The 15,948-nt window shown below is 46.0% G+C and overlaps 1 protein-coding gene across 1 annotated transcript; it reads right to left on the reverse strand.

Annotated features, from left to right (window-relative positions):
• Nucleotides 1–507: 507 nt before the first annotated feature.
• Nucleotides 508–15,492, reverse strand: ipmkb (inositol polyphosphate multikinase b). The gene is made up of 6 exons (XM_085361145.1): nt 14,325–15,492; nt 10,321–10,406; nt 8,505–8,601; nt 7,785–7,957; nt 2,741–2,822; nt 508–2,250 (listed from the first exon to the last, which is right to left on the reverse strand). Exons 1-6 carry the CDS (start codon nt 14,554–14,556, stop codon nt 1,496–1,498), a joined length of 1,425 nt encoding a protein of 474 aa, XP_085217271.1. The 5' UTR covers nt 14,557–15,492; the 3' UTR covers nt 508–1,495.
• Between the last annotated feature and the right edge of the window lie 456 nt (nt 15,493–15,948).

The raw sequence follows: 15,948 nt of genomic DNA on the forward strand, positions 1-15,948 counted from the left end.
TTCGACTGTTACTACTCGTTCTCGCCCACATCCAGCGGGGACTTCCTGTTCCCGGAGCTGCATCACCATTTCTAAAACACTATTTCCAGCTTTCTTTTTTAATATTAGCCTCGTTACCAAGACCAAGGACTGCAAGAAAACCCGGAGCAGCTTTGGGGCCTGAACTTGGTGTGATACAGTCGTCTGCAGCAGGCTCCATCCTACCAAAGCACTAACAAACACAAAGCTGCCCTCAGCTGAGAGTCGTGTAAGAACGAGTTGGGATCACGCACAGAGCTTTTTCCTACAATCTTAAAACTATCCTTAGGGAATCATCTCAGCTTATACCACAAGCACATCGTGTATTAATCAGTGCAGCACGTCCCTTCAGCCAGCCAGCCAGCCAGCCAGCCACACACACACACACACACACACACACACACACACACACACACACACACACACACACACACACACACACACACACACACACACACACACACACACACACACACACACACACACACGATCCCTTCACAGTTATAATGGCTGATTTTCCAATTGTTACCCAGTTAGAAATGAATTCCTCACACGATCAACTTAAAATCACTGACCTAAGCTAACAACAGAACAATGGCACTGGAGTCATCACGACAAATCCAAATGTAGAGAAAAGCAGACGGGCGTCTGGAAGGATGATATGGCAGCTCGACGTTTACGAGGACAGAAGCAGCCACGGTGAAAGACGACAGGTCAACGCCGAGGTCGACATCGATGAGCTCGATCGTGTCCAAGATCAAACAAGCCATGGCTGAGACGGGATGAGGAGCACGGTGGCACTAACATTAAGCTGTTTCTTACAGTAAATACCTGAGTTAGACATGTTTAGACAGTGGTATGAACAACAACGGTGGAGCAGGCCCGCCTCATCCCTGACTCACGTCTGCTTTCCAGCCCTGGTTTAGGAATCTGACGCCACACTGTAAACATAAATGAATCCAGTTAAGCCCTGTGAATGATAAGATGATCAGGAAGTGTCAGCATGAGCAGTGGAGCTTTAGGTAGTTTACAGACAGACTGCATAGAAGTCACCACAATCCTGACCCTGTGAATCCAGGAACAACAAAATCCCTCCGTCTGCACAGCTGCCCGGAAACATCAGGACTGAGGTGGTGGGTGGATCTGTGGTCTGCAGCTCGCTCTTGAAAGCGAGACACCGCAGAGCCAGCGTTATCAGAGGTACGGTCGACACCTTCCCATCCTTTTACACTACGTGCCGTCACAGTTTCACTGGCCGTGGCATCAGATACTCAAACCACTGATCGCTGAGGTCAGGTGACCCTGTGTGAGTATCAGTGAGCTGCAGACGCGGCGTGTGAGGTCCTAATGCCTTCATGGGTTGGTTAGTGCATGTCGTGCTGAACACAGCTGCCCAGTCGCCTCCACTGCACACACACAGTCAGGTGAGATGATGCTTCGTCGTTTCAGCAGGAGGCGGGGTTTGTTTGAGCGAGCTCTACGCTGCATCACACAGGATCTGCTCCAGCACCGTCAGCAGGCGCTTCAGGCCGTAGATGTAGCCGTGATCCTGGCTCTCACTCGGGAAAACATGAGCAAAGTCGATCATCCTGACCTCCACGTCTCCTGCGCCGCTCTCCGTTTCGTCGCCTCCTCGGTCCTCCGCCTCCTCCCCGCTCCTCCTGCCGTCCTCTCTGTCCACATCCTTCTCTTGCAGTTGGGATTTGTTTCCGTTCCCATTAGGTGGTCGTTGCAGCTCACGCGACTGTTTCCATGCAGAGTTGTCCTCCTCACCCGGTGCTGAGACGCCGTCTCCAGACACGGCGCTCACAGCACCACCGTCTCCCCTGTGACCGTCCTCACCTTTCCTGCGATTGGAATAAACAGCGTCCAGGCTGTAGTCCCAGTGCTCTGCCACCTGGATGTTGTTGTTGTTGTACTCTGCCACTTCCTCTCCTTGCCCCAGCTTTCCCTGTCGGGCTTTCCGCTCTGTGCCGCCTTCACCTGATGACAAAGACGTGGGTGTTTTTAACATCACAGTGGGGCTGATGGATGGACTGCTGAGGAGGGACGACAGGGAGGATGAAGAGACAGAGGAGGGCAGGCCCTCGTAGACAAACAGAAGGGAGCTGGCATAGAAAGTCAGCTGGTGCTGAGACTCGAACCAGCGAAGGATCCGCTGCACTCTGCGGATGCTCGCCGCCACGGCGTCCTTCCTCAGGCTAACTCCATTATGGAAGAATTTAGACAAGCCTGGTGGACAGGAGAAGACGTTCAAAAACAATAACACCAATAATAATAACAATAACACACAATAACTCAAGCGCAGCCTGTGTCTCCACTATGTGTGCCACTGTAACACATTACTGTAATCACGCTGCACACTGATATGTACACCATGCTAACACAGGCCCGATCAGAAGTTTCACATCAGCTGAAAAATGGTACAAAATCCTATTTTGCATGTTTGAATCTTAACAAGGTTCCAGGAAGAAATGAGAGAGACACAAACGAGGTTTAACAATATCAGGCTGGAGCCCCTTTGTTCCTTCAGACCTGCCTTTGACTGGCACAGACTCACACAGCGTCCACATCCCAGCACTGAGATCGGGTGAATGTGGAGGAGCATTCAATGTCATGTTCAACAAACTACAGCATGATATGGGCTTCAGGACATGCTGCGTGGAGGAGTAAAGGCCCTGTTTAAATTTCATCAAACATACAGTCTCACACACATACATACCATCTTTAAGAGTGTCCTTAACCAATCCTCTTCCATAATGCTGATCATAGGAGTCGAAAGTGTCCGTGCACACCTTGTACACCTGAGAATACAAGAAAATCTCACATTAAAACAAACGTCTGCATTAGTTTTGGTTTGAAACACAGTGTCACTGTTCTCAGAGTCACTTATTCAGCAGCTGGCAGCAAACCAGAATGTTCCTGGACTTCCTGCTGAGACGGCACAACAACATCTGTGAGCTGTGACGAGGCCTGATCGGTCAGGACTTTGTGATGGATTTCAAACTGATTGAAGACAGTGGGCCAATGAGAGAACGGGACCTGAAGGCTGCCTCCACCTAGTGGCCCAGAACTACACAAATGTGTGTGCGTGCGTGTAACTCTGCAGCAGTGGTTCGAGCTCAGACGCTTCTGTTAATGTGCTGAATGCAGAGTTACATACCGACACAGCTTCAGAGCCGCGACTCAAACACTGAGCAGCTCTTTCAGACTGACATTTCTGTCCACAAACCCATGCAATGCATGCTGGGAGCCTTTTACGTCTGCAATCCCATGATCATGAACTATAAGGGGATTCACTACAATCTAAAAATCAAGACAGCCATGACAAAGATTCCACAAATTAAAAACAACCCTCAAAATGCATTTAGAGCCAAGCTAACTGAATCAACTGTCAGAGATTTATTTTAGCATAATAAGACATGCTGTCTTCTGTTTCCGTCATCAGGAAGAGAGTGATCAGCAAACAGCAGCATCCTCTCTACGTAAACAACTGAAGTAGACAGGAACGCCCTCAGATCAGTGCGCTAACCTCTGATGGTAGCAGATCGTGATGATGCAGACCCACACCGCTCCTGTCAGTAGCATACAGCGCCACTGTAATGCTGATGAATGTTTACAGCATTTAGAATCAGTCTATAGAGAGCACTAACTTTAGCATTACTAAGGTATTAGAAAAAGCTTAATTTATCATTTATACAGCATTACTCCTCCATAGTATGGCTTTCATAAACACTCATATGATTATGACTGTGACGATTACCAGCAGTGATAACTGTACACAAGGGGTGCAACGATACTCGTATGGATATTGAACCGTTCGATACAGTGCTTTCGGTTCGGTACACATATGTATCGAACAATACAAAAGTTTTAATTTATTTTATCAACTTTCCTTCTGACGATGCTGTCTGTGTGGAGCGCTCAGTGGATCTGCGCTCGACAGTGCAGCCTAGGCGGAGTAGTCGAACGCAGATTCACTGAGCGCAGGGCAAGCTAGCAAGACAGAAGCTAAGCTCGTTGCAACATGGCAAATTGAACCTCCCCCACCCTCATTCAGATCTGACGTTTGGAATTATTTTGGTTTTCATGTGATGTATGACCCTGAAGGTAAGCGCGTCATGGACTAAATTAAAACAGTATGTTGGATGTGCCATGCAATGCTCAATTACATGGGTGGGAGCTAGTGTGTTAGCGCAGTTAGCTCGTTAACGTGTTGCCGTCCAGGCCCACGCACGGGGCGATCCGCGGTAGCTCGTTAACGGAGATTTGCCGTGTTGTGGCGTTAACGTCATTTCAGATTAAGGCTGACAGCACTAGTGGGAACACAACGAATATGACTGCACATTTACTCCGACAGCATCCTAGTGCAAAGACAAGTGGAAGCAGACAAAAACAACAAGCACGCATGCTACAAACTTTACCCGAGTCATTTAGACAGCCGTTAGCACAGGATTCTCCTTATGGGGACCTGATATGTTTAATATGCTGCTGAGAATATAGCCCAGAAGAAGCGGATAGTATAGCTTTTATTTTGAAAGAGACATTTCTCTGTAATAAACTCTCTTTTCCAAAGATGAGGGATTCCTCGATCAGATAGATTTATTTTTTTATTACTTTGTTTCAGCAACATTAAATTTAAAAACTGTACTTTTGAGTTAAAATATATATTTATAATTTTAATAAATGACAAATTAAAAAGGCACGAACATTTTTTTGTATCGAAAAAATATCAAACCGTGAATTTTGTGTATCGTTGCAGCCCTACTGTACACGGTGTAACTAGTGTGATGTTATTGTAAAATGTTTCCCAGATTAGCATTTTTAAACCTTTTTGCTTTTACAATAGAACTTTATTTTTACTGAATAATCAGTGTTTGGTTTAAAGCTGCACTAAGGTGTTTGTCACCAGCAGAGGGCAGTACAACAACCTACACACAGACATGACGTTTGGTGATGAAGTCCAACGTTCAGTCCTGTGAACACGCTGTTGTTATTGCTCTAACCGAAGTTTAACGTTTGGGAGAATGAGCTGTGGTGAATTATTTATTGCCTTTCCTCGTTAGCCGTGTTCCCCATTTCAACCTGAATATTAGTGGGCGGGGCCAACATGGGTTCAAGCAACATCTGTATCCCTACTCCAGACCTTCCCCATTCATATTACACCAGAGCCATTAGGAATTAGATTTCTGTAATTCCAGAATGAATCTCCAGTTCGGGCATAAATAATGTTATCTAAAGTTTACACTTTTATTACTTACAGTTTAAGCCTAAAGAGTGGTGCTGACAGATTTCTTTCATTTACTTACCAAAATAAACCGAGACATATTCTTTTTCTTATATTAAAAAATATCTATTATGTGTGGAGCTTCTCACTGGTCCGGCCCACCTAAGATCAAACTGGGCTGTATGATGGAAACTGCTCTTGCAGTGTTCAGTAATATTAGAAAAGAACTATATAAATGGCAGTGCATGTGATACTCATACACTCACATGGACACTGCAAACATGTTTGTTTAACTGACCTCAGTAAAACATGCGTAGCCTCATACTTTAGACCAACACAAACAGGTTTCTTTGGCTCCCTGGGACATGTTTGCTGTGCAGTGTCCCATTGTTCTGTACAGAAGCCTTCTCTGCAGACACCACATGATAAACACTGAGCACTCAGCTAAAGTCCACATGCAGACATCACATTTTATGAGCCGTTTACAAAGGGTGTGGAGCTATAAAGCTGCTGCTCAGTCAGCCCATCGGTCGATGCTAAACACTCTTCACATCATCTAGAAACTTATTACTCATTTCTGCAAAACACATTCATGACGTCTCAGCACTGAATCACACGTATCCTTCCCCTCTTTCATACCGCAACCTCTCTCACCCTGTAAACCGACCGGCCGTCTGTATCCACTGTGAGCGAGACATAACTGAAGCCATAGCGGCTCAAATGTCGCCCTGGTTACCGAGATCTGCATTGGGTGATGAGGACCAGACCTTCAACAGATCCGAGGAACGACATCTGAGATCTCCACCATGAAGGACGCAGTCCTAGAAACAGCAAAGATACTGCACAGGACCCTAAAGCTCCCAGGCCTCTGGCAGAGGATCACGCACAGGGATTTCATTTTTTTACATCTCTGTATGTGTGTGCGTCTCATTTTTGCTACATTTGATCTTAAACAGACAGAAGCAAAGGGGAGAAAATGTATCTAATGTGACAGAGCTGGTGTTACAGGGTTAAAGGGTGCTAAATAGAAAGTTTGGGGAAAAGCCCCAAAATCCAACCTTCGTGTCACCATTAGTTCAGTCTACATGAGCCTCTGTACTTTATGCTCACCTCAGATTAGCCCCAGACACAGAACAAGTGGGCTCTTCACTAGAAACTTGTTTGGCGGCCTTTGCACTTCATGGCTCTCTGGCCTTTGACCCAGACACATCACACCAATAAGAGGAGAAGTGAAAACAAGTTTGCAAAGATCATCAACACATTCACACCACAGCAAAGAAGCTGGAGGTGTGGAAACACTGAATGCAGTCCTGGAGTCAGAGCTCAGCGGTGTGGCACATTCAGATGAATGCTTTTAAACATCTGTTCAAAGACAAACAAAGGACAGTATCAGAGTGAGCATGAAGCCCAACGCTGGCTGTATCACTATCACACTCTAGCCCTAACCAGCACTCCTACTGCGGATGATGACGATGACAAGTTGTAATGGAAACTGATCGACCTGATAAAGGTTTCGCTATGTGACTCTCTTTCAAACAGATAAGCTGTCTCTGTCGTTCCTCTTATCTGTTGGTTTGGTGTGGACAGTGGGTGTGACTGTGTGTGCATGCACATGGAAGCGCCACGCACTGTTCAGCTGATTTATTACAGGGTTAAAGATTAACCCATTTCCAGGTCCACTCCACGGCATTTCTCAGGACAAACGTTACTCGTTTTCCTGATTGTAGTGATTTGTGACCCTGTGCAGCAAAGATATTTCCTCCTGCAGACATCAGCTTTACTAATACTGTGAAAATAAAGATGCGAGTCTGTGTTGGAACCAACACCAGCCTTTCTACATGCACGTTCTTTGTTTGCATGCAAGCAGCCGTCTTAGCAGATGTAACTAGCAAAGGTGTCTAAACGTGCTGGTAAAAAGATGCAACTTTTACAGCCGAGTCAATGCACAGTTGCATTTTACATACTAAGCACCTTCAGCTTCTCTGACACGAAAGACACTGAAACATGTGCGAGTCATAAGATCAGTCAACACATTAGACCCACAGCCTGCAGAACAAGCCCATCGTCCTCCCTCCACCGGCGTGCTGACAGCGGCGTTGGTCGTTTTCCAACTGCACTGTCATGAATGTCAGCATTTAACATGCTGACTGAGGTCTGATGGCAGCCATGTTGCTCTTGGGTTTTTGGAGCAGTGCACTGATGTTGGGGTGAACTTGCCGGGGCCTCCACTCCGACTGGCAGCTGTTTCCTCTCATTACCAAACGTTCTCTCTCGGTGTTTCCAGAGTGATGGGCAGCAACAGCTGCTTCTCTAAGATCACTGCTGATGTTTCTCCTCCACAAACTGCTTTCAGAGAGGTGCTCACACAGTTACCAGTGATATTCGACTGCACCTTCTACTCACCTTCTTAACTCCTACAGAAACACTCGGGGGGATATTTGGCTCGTCACACAAAGACTCTGCATTTGGACTTTTCACACCGACTGATCTGCAGGCCTGTGCGTGCTTTTACTGTCACAGCACCATGACTCAAACTCACCCTCAAGCCAAGCACCAGGAACCCGATCTCCTCCATCAGCGGGTATTTTCTGATCTGCTGTTCCCGTTTCTCCTGTGAGGCGTACGGATCATAGCTCCGCTGGCCCAGCTTCACATCCATGATACAGGGTTTGATGAAGTGACGAGTCACATCCTCCAGCTTCAGGTACAGGTCTGTCAGTCACAACAGAAGCTGTTAGTTTGTCTCGTTTTGTCTGATTGTTGGTGAAATGCTGAACGTTCACGGAGCTTGTTGGCATATCAGCGTGAGTTTTATTTTAAAAAATCTACCTCATGTAAGAATACAAAGATATGAAGACACACCCGCAGTGCAACACCTACACCAACAATCACATCTGGATGCACCAGGATGAACACGAATCACGTGCTGAAGCTTTCACAGCTCTCATCGAGGCTCTAACATACAGTGGTTTTCTCTTTGACTCTGCGGACAGCTACAGATCCTTACTGAGAGACTGACCGTTTCCTGTTACAGTAAAATGTCAGTGTCTGCACTGGTATTTGGAGCTGGAGGTCCCAGCGTACACTGGGTCCGAAGCTCTCAGGTTTCTGTTTGCTGATCTGAGACATCTTTGCTTACACGCAGGTAAACAGTGTGTGCAGAGAGGAGACAGTTAAACTCACTATTAGCTTTTTTTGTCTTTTGTCCGTAGCGGCTAATGCTAGCTGTTGTCTGTGTGATGCCACAGTACGGCCTTACCGTTGGGCCTGTCAGGAGAGGACCAGGTGCCGTAGTATCTGGGCAGATAAGTCTGGAGCTCGAGAAGACAGGGATCGCAGCAGTCCTCTGCATAAACCTAGGACAGAATGCCATACGATGGTTTATCTCTATGTGAATAAGTACCTGCCAAAGCTTTTACAGTAACTAAAATCATCTCTCAGGACGGCATGAAGAAAAGGAAGACGGTGCAGCAAAGAACTGAACAATCTTCTTTGGTATTAGTGCCTCCCACGACGAAAATTATATTCAGGCTCTTTATAGTAAGTGCAAAGAGGTCAGTGTACTGGAAGCGAAGGGTGGCTACATCTGTTGATACTGGGACTGTTTAAAAAACAGAGAGCAAGCATGTGTTTGATGACACTGCCTCCTGAGCTCAGTAAAGTTTTGGAAACTGGGAGCGATGCTGGTCAGTGTGGGCCTGCTGCTGGGATCCCGTCAAACGACAGCCACACGTTAGCCTCAGACTCCGTCCTGACACAGCTCTAAAGAAAACAGTGAAGCAGCTCACTGTGGCTGCCTGTACTGATAATTCTTCATCCATCCAACACCGGCTCAACTGACCACGAGCTACATCTGACCCGGTGACCCCGGGGGAACTTTAAGCAGCTGGTTAAACAGCTCCACCCGAGATCCAACAGCCTGGGTAGAACATATTTCAGCTTTATTGTGAGACAGCATCGTGCAGCTTCTGAAGGTCACAAGGTTGAGTTCAAGTGTGAAGTCATAAAGGCTACGTTCACACTGCAGGTGAAAGCGCATCAAATCAGACTTTTCTGACCCTCTGCGACTCATATCCATCATGGTGACAGTGTGAACGGCACAAATCCGATATTTTCAAATCCGATCTGGGTCACTTTCGTATGTGGTGCTGAATCAGACGCATATCTGATGTTTTAGAAAGCGACTGCTGTTTGATGGTCACGTCGCATTAAATCCGTCTTTTACGTCACTGACGCAAGACGGACGCCAACTATCAGCGCCGGAGAAGACATCGTGAACCTTCCTGGCCCTCCAGTGAAACTGTTGGGAACAACGTGAACATTTTATTTGTCCTGTATAATCTGCAGATTCTGACAGAAATCTGCAGCTATCCTTTGAAGCAGCGCTCCTCTGAAACAGCAACAAGGATCATTATTAGGTTATTTACATTATTATGTCAATAACAAAATAACTTAAAGCAAAAACTGGGAAACGTGAAGTCCGAAGTCTTTATATTAAGGCCGTCAGTCAAACAATACTGTTGCTCTGGGTCTAAACAGAGCGCGCTGTGTGTGACGTCTTCTTTTGCGCATGCGGGCGCTTGAGCGTTCACACTAGAGCGCGTTTGCTGTCACATTTTATTTGTACTGTGAACGAGCAGACAAAAACATCGGATTTGATCAAAAAATCGGAATTGAGCATCAAGACTTGCAGAGTGAACGTAGCCTAAGTTACACTTGAAATATAGGAGGGAAAAAACCAAGCAAACAAAAAACTGCCCAGGCTACTCTGGTGCTCGTCTGTGACTCACGCTGTAAACCTGCGTCCTCTGTGACAGCAGAGGTGCAAAACAAGGCTGTTAATGCCCTTCATGTACTTACTCAGCAGCATTTATAAGTCTGTTAACTTTATCACCAGAAACATGTTTACTGCTAATCTCCTTAAAATATCCCAGTTTTATTTTGAAAGCATAGCACACAAAGTTTAAAAACAATATTTTGAGACATAAATGTTGTTTTTATTTTTTGGGCCATTTTCAAAGAGACCATGTGACCCGGTACAGTGTGTGTGTGTGTGTGTGTGTGTGTGTACGTACCATGCTGTAAAACTGCATCTCTCGTGGACCTCTGGGTGGAGGCTGAAGCTGTTTGAGGACTGTTCCATCTGGATGCTGCAAAATACCTGCAAGAAACACAAAAGACGGCACTGAAAGTGGAAACTTACAAAAATAATCTGTGTGAAAGGCCGATGGCTCCAGGTGCTGCACAGTAAGACGACGGTTTAAAGACACCTTAACAGTTTAACCATAAACAATTCATTCAGCACTGAGCTTTATGATAAAGTTCTTAAATCAAAGGTTTGACAGAAACGCACAGAGAGGAAAAATAAAGTACAACACTTAATGATTCACCACATTTACACACATGACAAATACGAGCTCTCTGACACGTCACAAACACAGTCTCTTACAGTTTGCTGGTATTTTATTGGTGGGAATGTGTTGTGTTTGGACAATGACGGGCTGTTTCCTGCACAGAGGAAAATAACCACCATCAAGAAAATGTGCACAGACCTGCTATTTCACACAGGCCAAGAAAACGTATTCAGAATGCAAACATCCAGTCAAACGTGTCCTTTTAACCCTCCGGCTCACTACAATTAAGTCGGCTTGTGAGAATAGGGCAGGGCATTCAGGGAATTCAGAGCCAGTGGGTGTGTGTCACGTGGTACAGTCTATGCAAACCTCACTTAAACCAAACATATTTCCGGTCATGACGAAGAATCTTATGGAGACTGTTTCGTGTTGTTCGTGTTCACAGCAGCTCAGACCTGAAACCTGGACAGTGGCAGAGGAATCGTTTGCAAAAACACCTTCAACAGCACAGAAGCAGCAGAGGCCTGAAGACACAGTGGGAGGAGATTATACAAGCTCAACTTGTTCTACAACTGTCAAAAGCCGCAGCAGTCCTTTTCTACGCCCGTTAGCTGGAGCTTAAGTGCTCTTTGTTAATATTCATTCTGTTCTTGAGGTTGGTAACTTGCCCAAAGATACTTGACATGCAGACTGGCGGGGCCAGGGATCGAACCACCGACCTGATCAGCAGCTGACCTGCTCGACCTCCGAACACGCCGATGTTACTCTGCTGCCTCACTGACAGTGCACAACAATATTCAGATTAAAGAGGTTCATACGCACACACACACACAAATGTTTGTTTGTTTATTTGTTTAAAACAAATATCCGAGTCAGCCAGCCTGATCAGCATAATCACTGCGTAAACATCTTCATTTATTCCCCATATTAACAAGTTACTGACTGGCAGTAAATCATCCATGTGAGCCGACACACCTGAACGTGAGCAGCCAAACAACAACATCTGATTCGGAGCTAACATTATGTCAGGCTTGAGTCCTGAGAATCACACTCTTCCTCTGACAAACAGCTTGAATACACTCGTATCGTATGAGAGTTCCAGTGATGTTAGAGCCACTGTCAGCTAACAGCTGCAAAAACAGCAGTGCTCAGTATCGCTGTCGCTGGACACTTTCACTGACTCCAGAGTTTTACAGCCTCCTTCAGGGCAGACAGACGTGGACACATATTGACAGCTGAGGTAAACAGCAGACTGACAGCATACACTCACTGCCAATCTGCAATGTACTGATATCTAGTGATGGGATTTTGCCCCTTGTACCTAAATAATAATCCAATAAACAGATAAACGTCTGATTTACAGGAAATAAATAAATAAAGTACTCTCAGTACTCATCCAGAGCAGGAGGTTCTCAAGCACAATGTTTCAGGCTGCAAGAAGCAAATCTCAAATATTTGGTGATTGTGAAACCACACAGCAGCAGATATGGAGTGATGAATGAGGAACACAGAGAGAAGCTGAACTGACAAGAGACGTGCAGCTGCATGAAAAACGTCTTTCTTAAAGCAAAATCTCAAAGTGATGGAGCTGTGAAGACGCGACTACGTCAGGTGGACAGAGCGCGGCTGTACGATGCCTGTGGCCTACGTGATCAAAGACCGCTGCACAACCATTGCTGTGAAACAGGCTGTGGGACACCTTTACAATTACTCTGTTGGATATATTTGTAATAATACTATCAACAGTCATATTGATTCGTGTGAAGCTGGCAACTAATCAAAATCCATCCATTTCTGTCTGACTGTAACTGTGTCATATAAAAGTGTCTCTAGTATTACAGGTACACATCTTTCATACCCTGATAACACTGGTAAAGTAATCCCATGTGTTGGCAACACTAAGACAAGTCCAGGTATCTCAGAGTCGAGCTCAAGCTGAAGTGTTCAGCAGTAGTTGCACACCTAAAAACAACAAAACTGCTCAGGCTACACTTGTGTCTACAGCTGACTCACGCTGTGTCACTACTGTTGCACTATGACCCTGCTGGGAACTTGATTCATACTTCAAATTAGGAAATATGTCATTGGTGACAGTAAGTCACTGGGAAAGGAGGATACTGACACTTATAAATGCTTCTGCCTGCAACCATCATCAAAGTGTTCTCCAGTCATTGTATCACACATAGGGATGGGTATCGAAACCCGGTTCTTGTTGAGAACCGGTTCCCACTGTTTCAATTCCTTGGAAGTGTTTGCCATTTTTGCAAACGATTCCCTTATCGATTCCAGTCGCCCCGAATGATGTCACCACGTTGCGGAGCGTCATTTACCTGGCAGGAAACACGGCGCGTAAGCGGCTCAAACGCTCAAAAGTTTGGTTAGACTTTACGAGAACGGATGACAACAGGGCAACTTGCAATACTTGCAAAGTAGATGTTTCATTTAAGGGAGGAAACACTACGAACATGCAAAAGCGTTTGCTCACAAAACACGCGATGACCTTAAATGAATGTCGTGTTTTTAATTCCGCTCCGGACTCGTGAATCTCCACCCAGCAGCAGCGGTAACGTTTGCACGTCCTCTCCCGTTAATGCGGCAGGTAAATAATCAACAACAGTGCATATTATGTTAGCGCGATCTGCCTTATTACAAACCTGCCATTACTGTGCATTTAGTGACCATGATGAGAGACAGAGTCTGGCTCAGATGCTGGCAGTTCTCGCTGCAGTCTGCCGGCAGCGTCTCCTTTCAGGCCAGGATAGACGAATGTCACCGAGCAGTGTCTAAGTTTGTGGTCAAAGGCTTGCACCCATTTGCCACAGCAGATGCCCCCGATTTTCGGTAAGTGAATGTGTTTAATTGTAGGCAGGGACATTTCTGGATATTCTTGTGTAATTGCTACAGAATAATTTATGTTACACTTTGTTATTGCTACAGTAGAATATTTATTTTATTATTTTACATTTACATTTTTTTTTCCTGGGGACCCTGGGACGCCCCATTGAAGAGCCATAGGCTGGATCATTAAGATCTCACTGTTGGGTTTGTAAGGCCATGTTACTCCTAAATTTCTATCTTGTTCAAAGAGAAGATATAAAACAAAGTTCTAAGCTAATCGACCTTAGTGTTCTCCTTTTTTAAAGAGAATCGATAAAGAATCGAATCGTTAAACAGAATCGAAAATGGAATCGGAATCGTGAAAATCTTATCGATACCCATCCCTAATCACACATACAGAAAATATGTTTTCCTGAAATGTTGTGCTATAATTTTGAGTGTATAACGCTCACCCCTACACTGCAGCAAGCGGGACGATGGACAACTTTCTGAATTTTGGCATTTCAACGAACTCTCCAAATGATACTGTAGAGCGCGACGTTTGCAAAGCACAGAGAGAACTGCAAAGAGAAACTGACACATGTGTTCCTATCATGGAAACACAGAAAAAAGGTCCAGTGTGTAAGTTCGCTGTTTGCACACATGGACATTAGACACACGTCTGCTAAACAGTTGATGTCTCTTCTTTGGTGAGCGCGGATTCTATGAGGACAAACAAAGGAGTGAGTGTCTGCATGTAAAGGTGCGTTAACACCTGTCAGGATTAAGTCAGATCTCCGTTTGAATAACCAGCTAACATGAAGTCACACGAAGGCGAGCACAGAGGTGGTTCTGTGGCAGGACCTGTAAGTGCAGGGTGATCAGAGTCGTGTCCGCAGCTGACTTACCCACTTTATCCACTCCATACTTGTGACCCGCCACCTGATGTGACAGCGGGACGCAGCCGTTCAGGTGAGCCTGGCTCTGGAGCCCTGAGGGTGGCTGGCCGGGCTTTTCTTTAGGGGGTGCGCCTCCGGGGAGCCGAGAGGTCACCCCACCCGCGGAGGAGCTGTGGGCCAGCTCCAGCCTGCCGAGCGCGACAGAGGACTCCATCATCATCTGAGGCTGAGTTCTTGACATGTGTTTAAAACCGTGGATGTGCAGTGCTGGGCAAGAAAGTCACAAGCCAAACGTGTCATTCACATGCTGTCATTACGTAAAGCTCAGGCTACAGCCACGCGCAAATTCAACAAACTGTTCCCGGGCACGGTGCCGTCCAGGCGGGGACAGCACAGCGGCTGCGGCCGCTGCTTCGACCCCTGACACGAACCACGCTGACGGGCAGCGTCAGTGAGCGTACCCCCGCTGTGAGCGCCGGGGAACACGGGCTCTAAAGGCAGAGCTGATTTACTGACTCTCACATCTCGGACAGCAGCATAAATACATCCTGGCCACATCCCACTTCCTACCAGTGTCAGCGCACGCAGAGCCAAGGGCGACTTCCGCTCGCACACTCCAAAATAAAGCCGACCAACGTGGATAGATCATTCGGGATACACGGCACTGGCAAAGGACTAAACGTTATTTTACAAATGACAAGTTGGCTGTAGTTTTGTTCCAGTTGTACTCCTCTGTTTAACCCCAGAAGCCATTTATAAGCGTAAACAAAACTTCTTAGGGCTTTTATTATGGCGGTCAAGTCACACAACTTCCGGTCTCACGTTCTCCGAGTTCCGCCAGCTCCACTTCCTTGCTTCAGAGAAGTAAATACTGATGTCGGAGTAAACGGAGGTGCACGACACAGAGACCCTGTTCCACGCAGCAGCGAGTCGGACACGCGGCGTGATCAGAGACACACAGACATGACACGATAACTGTCCTCAGCCCGGCCTTGTTATCGATCCAGCCCATTAGGCTGCTAACAGTCCGTCCTCGCGGACACACCGCTGCTGTTCAAAGCCTTCAGCACGAGGGCCCTGCAGCTGCAAACAGGTCCGCGCGCTGTGCCGCAGTCCTAAAGCACTGATATGAAACGAGGTCGGCAGAGCCTTCCTCGGCCACAGATATCCAGGTCAGTGTAGGCGGCAGCCTCTACGTAACGAGCAGCTCAAAGCCTCCCACACGTTTGCGACACTTGCCAGTACTGTCGCAAAACCATCAATTTTCATCCACGAACGACAGCACGTGCCTTCATTTGCATTTTCCATGAAATACATTTTACTCTTACGTGACTACATATAAAAAGCGTGTCAGTGTTTCGGTTACAATCAGATATTACTGCGAGTCTAAAAATAAACTGTATTTGTATAACCCCAAAATAGTTAGAACGTGGTTTGAAGAAGACAGTACAAAAGATCAAAATCACAATAAAAAATAGACTCACATAAAACCTGAACAAATCTGAAGTGAACATAATGGGACAGAGAAAACGAACTGTATAAAATAATATGCCTTTAGCTTAAATAAGTCAGTAATGACATGAGATACACTTTATTTGGGCACAGCAAACATATAACAAGTAGTTTGAACATG

Source organism: Diplotaxodon limnothrissa, linkage group LG8, assembly GCF_057381915.1.
Source record: "Diplotaxodon limnothrissa isolate DT_005_m linkage group LG8, D_limnothrissa_male_GT1.1, whole genome shotgun sequence".
NCBI classification, from domain to species: Eukaryota; Metazoa; Chordata; class Actinopteri; order Cichliformes; family Cichlidae; genus Diplotaxodon; species Diplotaxodon limnothrissa.